Below are 12410 nucleotides of genomic sequence, written 5' to 3' on the forward strand. Positions count from 1 at the left end.
CAGGCCTTTTAAACAGCTTAAGTAGGCTATTAATACTTGACAGGGATCTTAGGACTTAACCCTGGCACACTTTGTCTCTGCACACTTTGTCTCTGCTGATGTGCCGTCGTTCCGGCTTCAACAACCTGGAGAAGAGGTGAGACCAGGAGAGGTGAGAGAGGTGAGACCAGGAGAGGACGGAATGATGTCCAGACTGGAATCCATGGGAGTGCATCAGGGTGAAACAGTATACGCTGCACTAAGTATGTGATGATGACGTAGGCCTACCGTTGCTTTTTAATGTACTTCATACTTCATCAACTTTACCTCTAGCCTTTCCCCTATGAGTCAATCTGCGATGCAAATTCCAGTCTCTGTGTTATTAAAATGGCAGAGACCTTGAAAATGATGATTACACAGGTGAACTTGACCAAAAACCAGCCTTGCAAAGCCAAAGAGAAATAACTGCATGAGTAGTAAAACTGGAAACAATGTACTGTTGGTGCAGAACTGTGTGTGGGTTTTTGATATGAAATCTATCAAAACCTAATCATGACCTTTGACCTTTAAAGGGGCACAGACCACTCAAGAGCTTTCGTCATTTAAAAATGAAAAAAATCCAACGTCATAAAATGAGTTTGTTTATGGAGCAAATGAATGGAGAATTATTTTCTCAGTGATCAGAACTCAAGCCCTTTGGAGTATTTCTTACGTGTGAAAAAAAGGCTGCATTTCTACAATACGTGTTTTTAAGTGGCTTCATATATTTTTAAAAGCTGCATTGCACAAAAGATGCAGGAAGTGGTGTCAGGCATGTCGGCCGGCCTCGTGAACGTGTTCACATAAGAGAAAAATCCTGTAGTGCTAAACTAGCTGATGCTAACGATTTAAAAATGTGTCCAAAAAAAAAAAACTCCATCCTCAGCACGGAGGGATATGTACTGACATTTTCACAATAGAGAGAAGTAAGCTTGCTAATTAGAGCAGCGATCTGGCATAAATGCATAGTGAAGAGGTGATATATCACAGTGCAAAATCCTGTAGTAATACTAATACTGCTGTGTTATTCACTTTTTGGCTTGAGAATGAGAACAAGGCTTTTTAGCCTTCGTGAGTTAAAATCACTCACTCACTGTACCATCCTCCATCATTGAGCAGTTGAATATGCGAGTAGGTGTGGGGGTGCAAGTTAATTGCTGAGTTAGTGGTATTGAGCCACAAAAACATGAAATCCCGACAGATACGTATAGCATTTTGTGCTATGGGGCAGTAAAAAGTACTGTGCGATAGCAGTGGCATTTTTAGTTTAGTCAGTGTCATTCTGCAGCTAGCTGTATGGTGCTACACCACAGCTTTGCATATTATTTGAATAGCTCAGTTAGGACGTGACAAGATCACACCCTTCCTTTGCGTCCTCAAATGGAAATGCAGCGCACCGTGTTCAAATCCATAAAACACCATTGCCTAACTGTAGTTTACGTCATCTGGTCTAGAGCACTTAATATAAGGGGTATAAGGACTGGCGGATGTCTATCTGGACTGGGAGCCAGCAAGTAATAGCATTGCCCTTGCACCTTCACTGCATGAATCCAAACAAACATCATTTTAATAGCAGAGAATAGCTGCATGACATGCTCATCCAAGGCACCGATCAGTAACATCCCAGGGAGCATTGGTCAAGAGGGCGGGAACACTGATCGACAGGCCTGCTGATCTTTTGTTCTAGTGCAGGTTAGTCCCACTAGAAGTGCACAGAGATCACCTCCATCACATTATACAATGTATTGGCAAGACATACGGTACATCTATAGCCACCACACACACTTTGACCTCCACTTGCTAATCTTTCATTTACTCATTTTTCCTGTGGACTGCTGCCATAGTGTTGTACCAATTTGTTCATAACACACATGCACTTGCACACACACACAGGCTTCATATCTTAAATTTTGCTCTCTTGTTTTTATCAGTTGCCATGTAAAGCAGTTTGTGATGAGCCTGTTTGCCCAAAAGCCCATTATAAATAAATTTGACTATACATTTGACTGGACAAAGAAATGGTTCTTACTTTACAGAGGAATGAACGTACTCTGCTAAGATTACTGAAAATAACATTGTACACAGCATGTTGTGTATTGATCAAGCTCCAGTTGAGCACACAGTGCTGCTCAATCAACAAGCATGTCTCTCGGTAGGGCAGACGTGTTAGGATGGGCTCAGTTCCAGGAAAAATATATGTACAATATTCATACTTCAGAGGAACAGCCATACTCTACACTTGCTGTGAGCAAAACTGAGATACTATGATGCACTCCCACAAACAACTGGATAAAACTATATAAATAGGGAGCACACAATGATACTGGACTAGATCACATTTTGTATGATGTTCTAAAAAACTCAAAATGTAGGGCAGTTACTAAAGCTACAATATGTAACTTTTCACCTTGAGACAGGAAGTGTACGGTCAGTCCTGCCTCCCTCCCCCCTCAGTACACTTGTCACTCATCTTGATAAGCTGTCAACTTTGAAACAGCACCCTAGCCTGGGGCTGAGGTAGCCAGCATCCATACAGCCACCACAGGTGCTGAAGAAGCAGACGTCGAACGCATTCAATCTGCAATAAAAAGCAACGCCGATATACACCCATGTGGATTCGCTTTTCTTTCGTTTCTGACTGCTTTCAGCCATTGTCGTTGCTACGACTTCTCTGTACTTGACAGCCACAATCCAGCTCACCGCTGTCCATGACCACAGCAAATGGTATATGCCCCAAAATGTCTCCAACATCATTTAAAAGCCAATTTTTTAAGTGCGATTTTGGACAAATATGAGTATTATATATCAATTGAAAGGTCTCAGTGAGATCTTTTCAGTGCCAAAAGGACTGAAATCATGACCCATAAGTTTTAATTAAACAAAAACTGAAAGCCGTAACAGTAAAAGTAGGGTTTTGTTTGCTGGGTGTAACAACACTTACGCCCTTTTGACACCAAGCAAAACCCCACTTTTGACACTGAACAAGCATTGTGGGTAGAGGATTCTAACAGCACTTAGGTCAACTCAAAATGCATGCTGACGTAAGTAATGCTAGCATGGCAGCATGATCACATCATTTTTAGTATCCTATTCATATCCTAATTCATATTCTAGGTCAATATTAGATGAATGTAAATATGTTAATATTCCCATGAAATACTTAGGCCTATAGATTCAAAATGTTATTTTATAATGTTAGGAGTGTGAACTGGTCAAGATGAGCTCTGATAGTAAGACTGCTGGTAGCTGAAGTTATCCCTCAGTGTTATGAGGAGTTTTACAGGACTTTGAATGTGTCCCAGGACACATCAATAAGTGATGTGTCCTGGGACACACACAAAAATGTATTATACTAGCAAAAGAAAAAAAAAGTAGTAGTTTAGAATCAAAAGTAGTTTCTTATGTCTACAGAGGTTTATTAAAAAGGTTTATTAAAAGTTTTTAACAGAAAATGTATCAATCAATTTGATATGTTCCATGTAGCATACAGTTTTAAAGGCCTTGGTGAAAGTTGCTGAGCATTACTTCAAGATAAAGATATTCATTCTGATCTTGTTTTATATTTCAGTGTTGATTGAAGTGTAATTGCTAGATTTGTATTAAAATGAATGTGTTTTACAATTGTTTACTTACATACGCCCATATTCTGCATGGCTGTATTGGGACAATGTTTGTGCCAAAAAGGCGTATTTCACTCTTTTGCCATTTTTAAAAAAGTTAACAAATATAATTCAACTTAAACTGTAGCAGTATTGTTTTTATAGTAATGCTCAATCTGATAACACAAAAAGTTAAAATATTGTGCTTAGTATGTGGTAACGGCAGCTGATCCAAGTTTGATCAAAATTTGTTTTGGCTCTCCTGTAAAATCTACTGTAACACACTTACGCCCCTTTGGCTCCAAGCCCTCGATATATCCTATTTATTTATTGTTATTTTAAAGTAAAAAAAAGTAGCATATTGTAGCTTTAAAGGTGTTACAAAAAGAGGAGGAAAAAGAGTGGAGTGGAGGGGAATTCTCAGAAACCTTGATGTTATGTTGTGTCAGATAAGTGATTTCCTAAGGGAAAAATAAAAAATTTGGATTTCCAGGGATTTGTTTTTTGTTCAAAACAGCTGACATCCTGACATTGTCAGTGAAAAGAGCACATCCTTTCATGAGTTCTTCCATTCTCCTTTGCACTAAAACCGTATTTCCATTCATGATTTATGGTCCTAGATGAGATTTGAGACACTGAACCAAACTTTTCTCTAATCCATAGCCAACTATCACACCAGCAGGTCAGTTAGTGCCAGGCAGCCACTCATTTAACTACAGATGATAACTAAACATGGAGCAGATGCACCTCTTGAAGAGAGAATACTATAAATGGGAGGGAAACTGAAAAAAAACAAACAATAGAAGTGCACTCAGTACTAAAGAGAAATAACCAAAAGGTATTATTAGCCTTATAGCTGCTGGCCATTCTCTGTCCAAAACTGTCCGTGGTTTACACTGACAGTTTTGGGCCAGATGGTTAGAGGGTAAGATGTGATGGTAGGTTGCTGTCGAGGGCCTGATGCTTAACTCTCCCTGGCATTCTGCCTGACAGGAAACCATTCATTTTGAGATCAAGGATCACCAACAAAAAACACTACCTACGGTAAGATACAAGAGTATTCCTTACAGGCACAGACAACCTGCAGAGAAGTGTAAAATAACAGCAATCAATATGCAAATGTGTCTGTGTTATGGTAAACGGATCATAGAGGATATGGTTCTCCACAGTTAACGGTTGCGTTGGTGAGCCTGTGAGTGTATCTCCACTTCCTGGTCATTGTCACTCAAGGATGACATGAAAGAGAGCGCCGATTGTGACAATGACAGGGACGTGCTAAATAAAGTCCGGCAAGGCTTTTATAATCCCATGGATAAAAAAAGGTCAATTTAATTTCCATTACTTGTTCCAAGTAGATGGAAGTGACACTGGCAATTGCGTCATTTCACTCAAGAATTAATTTACCAAGACCTGCTTGGGAAGCCTGCCAAGTTCTCATTTGGAGAGGGATCCACTATGGCAGCACAGGGCAGTGCAGAAAGCATCCAGAAGCCCATTTGCTACCAAGTGACAGCCACTCTGAAAATACTCTCTCTGCTGTTGCCATAAAACTACCATAACTTTGGATAGGGATGCAGAATACCACACAATAAGCCACTCCAAATAACAGCACTCAATTATTTACAACGGTATTACAAAGGCTTAGCTTACTGAACAAAAAATGACTGCGTGTTCAATTTATTTATTTATTTATTTTAAAACCAGGACAGACCCAAATTGTGCCAAGACTGGAGGAGAAGCCCAAAATGGGTTAATTACACAAACCTACTTTTTTTCCCCTTGCAGAGCAAATCCAGTGCATTGGTAAATATAGTATCATTGTTCCACAAACCATATAACCTGACATACTGTGTTGCATTTAGAATATGACCTTAGTTCTCAGCTACACCTAAATAAAAGCTGGGCACAATACTAGATGAATCACATCAATAATTCAAGCCTGCATCTGGAAAAGGTCAATATGTTCTAACAACGACAACAAGACTAACCTCTGCCATTTCAAAACCTCTAACATGGTACTGAATATCGAAAACCAAAATTTGACCAAAAAAAAAAAAAGAATGCTCATTGAGTGGAAAGTTACAGTGAGAATGGTGAACCGCATGAAGAGGTCAACAACCTATTTTGGAAGCTATACTTATTTGAGTATTACAAATTATGTTACCACCAAGCCCAAACTTCTGAGATACAGGGCTTCAAAGTTTTTACTAGGCTTGTCTCACTCTCTCAGACAAAACCAACTCCCTCTTTATTGGAGACATTATTACATCCTAGTGGCCTTGCCAGACCTTTTCCACACCTTTACTGACAGCACCCAGAATAAAAGCTCATAGGAAATGAACATGGGATAAAAGTACACTTAGATCTGATAGTATGAGAGAAACGGATATGTGGAGGGAATTACTAAATAAAAATGAACATGGTCATAATATACTGACCAAAAAACAGGGACAAAGAAGTCTGGATATGTTTCTCTTGACAAGAGGGCAGGTACAGGTATGTAATGTTGCCTTGTGCAGAGGAGGCAGGTGAACACCAGTTAAATTACCTAAGTACAGTGATGCTTCCTTTTCCATAAAGATGTCCGCTGAGGCTACATGTCATAACACTGGACCATGGGTCATGGCGTGGCATTTCAACAGACCGAGATATATTCACTGATGCTCAGATGAATGAATAGAGGTTGGCTTACTCTAGAAATGATTGTATCTGACACATTTCTAGAGATATCACGCTGACATCACGGGTCAAGACAGAACTATTTCATGAGCTAGAAATACAGAACAGAGCACACTGTTATACACAAAAAAATGTAATTTCTAAACACATTTATTACACACCCTGTCATTACTGACATGCATGGTACTCTATCATGCTGACCATCAAAACTGACCATTAATGTCATTTCCCACCTTTGTGAAATTAAAAGGTAGCAGAGAAAACATCATTTGTTTTTCTGCTGCAAAGTGACATGCATTCTGCAAAGTGATTATGACTATGTATTTTTTTTTGTAACCTTTTTTTCATCCAAGGACGGTCAACTGAGCATGCGTATTCTCTGCTTCACATTCATACAGTTCCATGCATTCACACCTGGGAACTGCCCAGTACAACTAGAGTCTTCTACTGTTGGCCACTGGAGCAGTTGGCACCTTGCCAGTTAAGGGCCTTGCTCAAGGGCACCTCAATGGTAGTTGCTAAGGGTGATGAGAGTGTTTCTCATTCACTTTTCATACAAAAGGAGAGACATACACACCTCCCCTGCTTTTTAGCAGGTGCTGGAGTGTAGTATGCAAGGGCTGATTTTTCACTTTTCTGTCCCATTGGATGGTTCTAATACTGATGTACTTTGTGATTGTTTGATGTAATTTGTAATCTGTATTGTATTCATTCAACTCTCTATGCAAGGAAGTGGTGTCATTGATTGTCTATAAATGGACTCCTATCTCTTCCTATGGCAGAGACCCAATGAAGAGCTAGTGTCATAACGTTTTCCATGATTTCTCATTCACTTTCCCCACCCCAATTTCTTCATCCGATCTGGGGATTCAAACCAGGAACCCTCCAGTCACAAGCCTGCGTCTCAAACCTCTAGACTACTGCTGACCCATTCAATAACAAAACAGATCTCAGAATGAAAAAAGAAGGCAACAAGTTCTTAGAAATGTTTTTAGAATCCAGATTGTTAACAGCAAAGCTACTACAATGATACTAGGCCAATCATTTCTAATATACACTCAAACCATCAATGGTCCTGACTTAAATACATTTTAGTCATTGATATGTCAAGTAGTGGGAAGCAAGGTGCTTTTGAGGACTTACCTCTGAATTTCTTGGGGGGATTGTTGAGGTCGCCTGTGTCTGGTTGTACCACACATCGGTCATCCACAAGCCTGGGGACAGAGACATCAGAACTCAATCAGTCACTCAAGACACAGACCGACTGAACATCAAACTTAACTAGGTCTTCCAAAAGCTTCTATTTTTTACCCACACACTTTTTGATCACACTACCGAAGCACATACATGAGCTGCCTAATGTCCCAACATAATCACCATGATATATTAAACATAGGGATGGGATGATATAAAGAAATTAAATAAATTGCAATACAAAAAAGTGACAATACGTATTGTGGGGCAGAACAATGAATCGCAATATTAGCCACATTTTATTCTGCTGTAGTAATCACAAATGAGAAGGCTTGGCCATTACAATTTCACAAGCTCTCCATCCAAATTATATGATCTGCACTTTGTAATGACATTTTTAAATTGTAGTTTACATTCTAGCAAGACAATGCCATTGCTAGAAAGATTTGTGGCTCAGAAATAAACATAATTCTGCAGTCAGTCACTTTGTTGTCATTGAACTATTTTGTTGTCATTGAACATTTATTACATTGTATCTTGGTTGAATTGAATCGTGAACCCCATATCGCATATTGAATAGTATCGTGAGGTTAGCATATCGCCCCTCCCTAATTGAACATGACCAGTTATGCTAATGAGGCGACTAGTTATGCTAATTAATGAATTAATTAGCAAATATTTTAAAATGTTCATACTTGTCTTCATTTAATACCTGGGCGGTATTAATATGAACTCTCTCTCTTAAAGCATTAAGGAGTTATAGTAGTTTAAAGAAAAACAGTTTTTCCTCATTAATATGCAAAATAATGCAGCAAGGTGCTCCAAAATCTAATTAGATCATCTACTCTATAGGGAGAACATGTGGTGTAAGTGTGAAGTTTCTATCATGTGTTCTTGAGTTATTGTGTTATTGTGTGTGTGTATGTGTCTACACACACACACACACACACACACACACGCAGACGTCACCATGACGACATAATGATTTCACCCAAAATGCATGCTCATTTGATTTGAGACACATCAATAGCATGGAACACAAATTAAAATCTTCAGTATATTGTATTGGCAACACACATCATGTTGGAAAGACAGGGGAGCTTCTGTGAACACTGGCCACAATATTAAACACTCAAAAAAAGCTTAGAAGAACTGAGCTGATCTCCAAGAGCTTAATGGTCCAGACCAGTGGCCCGTTATCAGCAGTCTAAACAGTCTAAATTTCCTCCTTACCTGTTGGAAGAGCGCTAACAGCCAGACTGCTCAGACCTAACTTTCTGAAGCTAAAAATAAACGGAGCAAGAACAGCTTTGCCTGAGATTTCCCCTGCATTCCTGCCTGGAATTAATATATTGTCCAGGAGTATTGTGAAAGGAAACATTCGCTATAGGAGGAGAAGCTCTGTCAAAGTGAATGCCATCAAAGGAAGAAGAGAGGATGAAAACAGATTTTTGACCGGGGGCACAAATGTGAGAATAAACATTTTTTCAGTGACTCTCTTTCATCAACAGTAGATCTGTTTCTCGAAATGATAACTCGTGATCGTAATAAACCTCGACTACCTTGACACCATTATCCCACTGCATAACAGGCAAGCACTATCACATAGTAGATCAACACAAATACAACACCTCAGTAGGATTCAGTCCAGTCCAGTCAGATGGATCTTTTTATAGCTCATGCAGTACACACTGCACTCAAGGGGCACTGTAATGATGTTTTAAGGAAATAAAGCGCGTGCTGTGAGAATCTCCTTCAAAGGAACGAATGGCCATGGCCCCCGATCACATTGATGCACTGCTGGGGAAAGGTCACAAGCGGGTTTGTTCTCCATAAAGAACAGGACTTGCAAGGTTCATCTGCACTCAAGTCAAGAGGGATGAAGCATCAAATTCAGCAGGGAGCAGCCGAGCTTGCTCATATGTTCCAGACTCTGAAGACCTCGGGTGCTGTCCTCTCTGAACCAGCAGTGGTCCAGGTGGTAAATTATACAGCTGTCTCTCAAGGGTCACATACACAGATGCAAAGGCAACAGCGCTATACAATAACGCTATTTATAGCTAGATCCTCTTAGCTCATCTCTTAACTGTGAGCCCTGCCAGCAGCAATGGGGGGGGAAATGATTACTAGGCATAACAGCACCAGACGGGCAACTTGACAAATGAGCTCTGTCATGGTGGCAATCTTCAAAGCCGTGCACACATTTGTTGCCATGGTGGGTGACGCACGACGCCAAATAGTGAAGGAGCGAGCGTTCTGAGGGATGGCGAGGGGGGGGGGGGGGGGGGGCTTGGCATGGCCTCTGCTGAGTGGCAGCTAGTGACGCGGCAAGATTAAGAGGAAAAGATTGCAGCACTAAAAAAGGAGAGAGGGAGGAGAGGGCAACACAGATGCTGCGCTCATTGTCACCGTGGGAGAAGAAAAACAAAACACCCCAGAGTAGAAAATAGAAAGGAAGCAGGGGGGAGGCACCGGCTTCTCTGACGCAAGAGTAGAAAATCAGAGAAAAGAGTCCTAACAGCACCAGAGATGCTGTCAGGTGGATAAGTACATGCACAGCAAAGTCTAATCAATGGTCGCCGCCTGAAAAAAAAGTCTATTGGGTTTTACATTTTAGTCCCTTTTACCTTTTACCCATTTTGTACCCTTTTACTTTATTGCATGTTAGTCTTCTGGTGTTTTTGTGACAGCCCATAGAATTTCAGCGTTTGTTCAATTTGCTCAAAATTAGATGAACTTTGAACTCTCTACCTACAATTAAGGCGGAGGGAAGATGCCGAGTACTTTAATAAATGGGAGTGAGCACTTAGCTGTAAGAGATGGGGTAATTTAAACAGCCAAAGCACCAGTCATTGTATAATGTAACAGCCTGAGCACGCAGTCTGAAGCAAATACAAGAGGAAAGACAACTACTGTAGGGTCCACCGCCTCTTAAATAAAACCAAGTATAACCTACCTCTTTTTCTCTGATTACCCTCTCTACTACAACAATTAATTCAACGTAGTCTTCTCCAAAACAGCTCGCGTTCCCTCTCTGTCTCTCCATACTCCACTACCAAACATACAACATCTAATGTGTTCAATAGGAAACTAATACTTTTATGTCAAGGAAGTCATTCTGCAACCTGGTTTTCTGTGTATCACTGAAATCAGTACTAAACTGTGTTGTACGACCAAGAGAATTAGCAAACGGCTTATTATTCAAATAATGTGGAGGATCAAACACCAAGTGCTTGTGTTAACACTTTTCAGTAAAAGCCACCAGTCAGTTAAATCCATCAATTACTCTACCCTATCAAATCAGCAGCAGTTGCAGCCATCTCATTGGCTCAAAACAGCAACCATGTAAATCATTACACAGGCTACCGTGTTTATTTACAGTAGCTTTGTTGAGGCTGTTCATAACACACATGATGGGACGGTATTGTCTGTAGCTCCATCTGTCCAGCGAGCTCTCTGGGAAAACTGTGAGGGAAGTGGAGGCGGTGGGAACTTACCCTAAAGTGCTGATAAATCCACTGGTGGAGCCCTCAGCATACAGGGAACAAATGTCCCCGATATGGAGGAAACTGGACATCTTGTCCGACATGGTTCCTCACCCTTGACTGCACCTGAAAATGATTGACACCACAGGTCTGTAAAGCTTTGCTGAATAGAGCTGAGCCGAATCAAATCACAAACATTGAACCATTCAGAATTGTTTATTTCACTCAGCAAAAACAAGATGACATGAATGCATCCTGACATCTCAACTAATCAAGGTGTAATCAAAGGATGCAGCATGGGAATACTTGAACGACGAGGCCAACAGTAGATTGACTGGATCTTATTTTAGTTTTGTTTTTTCCACCATACTATATAGGCTATATTACACTTTTTAAATGTTACTTCTCCCACTTCTGTGTCTCTTTATGGTCTTGAGTATCTTGGTCCTGTATTGGCTGTCTTTTTCATGCCCCCTTCACGATTTTTATCCATGTTGGTAAAGCACTTTGAGTTACACTATTGCATGAAATATGCTAAACAAATACAAATTTTATTTGATTTGGATTTGACGTGAGACGTCAAAGGACCCTGTTTGCATAACTGACAGTTGTGTGCCGTGTGTCTGCACTTGATCCTGAACAAAAGACTGTCAATAGGTGATTTTGTCAAATAATTGAAATCCGAGCGTAGACTGTTGACAGTAAACTTATATCAAATAAGCATCTTTAATTAAAGTGCAAAGCAGTACTGATCATCCGAGGGAAACATCATTACTGTCATGACATGGAGCTTGCTAATGCTGGAGCTTGTGGTCGACTGGGTCCAAATCATCTGACTGAATCTTTTCTAGGCCATCCTCAGAGCACCACCTACTGTAAGATCATGAGTAACCTTTGTGTAGCAATTCATTTAAACTGACTGCATTCATCTACATTTATCTGATTAGACATAAATAACTCTAGTGCTGTTTAGGCCAACTATTACTCTTCTGTTCTTATTGTAAATATAGGCTGTGGCCTATTCATATCAAAGCATAGGTAATTGTCAGCTGCTTATAAAAGACATAAATACCATAAATGACTGGATAGGTGATAAACTGCTTAACTTTAGAGTTAGGCCTATTCAGGATGGAAACCTTGATGTATAACACCTGCATGGACAAGGAGTATTAGAAATGAAACAATCAAAAATCAATCACAAAAAACAAAACAATGCTTCTCAACTTACTATAGTATTATTAGCTATCTAAAGCCAACAGGGCTTAAAATGTAGGTCACTCTCCTTTAGGCTATCTGGGAATTAAGAAACATAAGCAGAATCCCAAGTCTATCAGATGACTTAATGCAATGGAAAGACTCAAGATTGAGAGAATATAACCCAGTATAATTCAATCTCATACTATACAAAGAGGGTACATTGTAGCCTATGGCTGTA

At 40.0% G+C, this 12410-nt stretch overlaps 1 protein-coding gene across 1 annotated transcript in view; it reads right to left on the reverse strand.

The window, feature by feature from the left end:
• Positions 1-11079, reverse strand: part of itpr1b (inositol 1,4,5-trisphosphate receptor, type 1b) — an 87110-nt gene extending 76031 nt beyond the window's left edge. The window contains exons 1-2 of the mRNA XM_078283845.1: positions 10988-11079; positions 7440-7510 (exon numbers count right to left, since the gene is read on the reverse strand). Of these exons, the coding sequence (XP_078139971.1) occupies positions 7440-7510; positions 10988-11079 (163 nt within the window). The remainder of the gene's footprint in view (positions 1-7439; positions 7511-10987) is intronic.
• Between the last annotated feature and the right edge of the window lie 1331 nt (positions 11080-12410).

The sequence above is a fragment of the Centroberyx gerrardi genome, chromosome 5 (assembly GCF_048128805.1).
Source record: "Centroberyx gerrardi isolate f3 chromosome 5, fCenGer3.hap1.cur.20231027, whole genome shotgun sequence".
Classification (NCBI taxonomy): Eukaryota; Metazoa; Chordata; class Actinopteri; order Beryciformes; family Berycidae; genus Centroberyx; species Centroberyx gerrardi.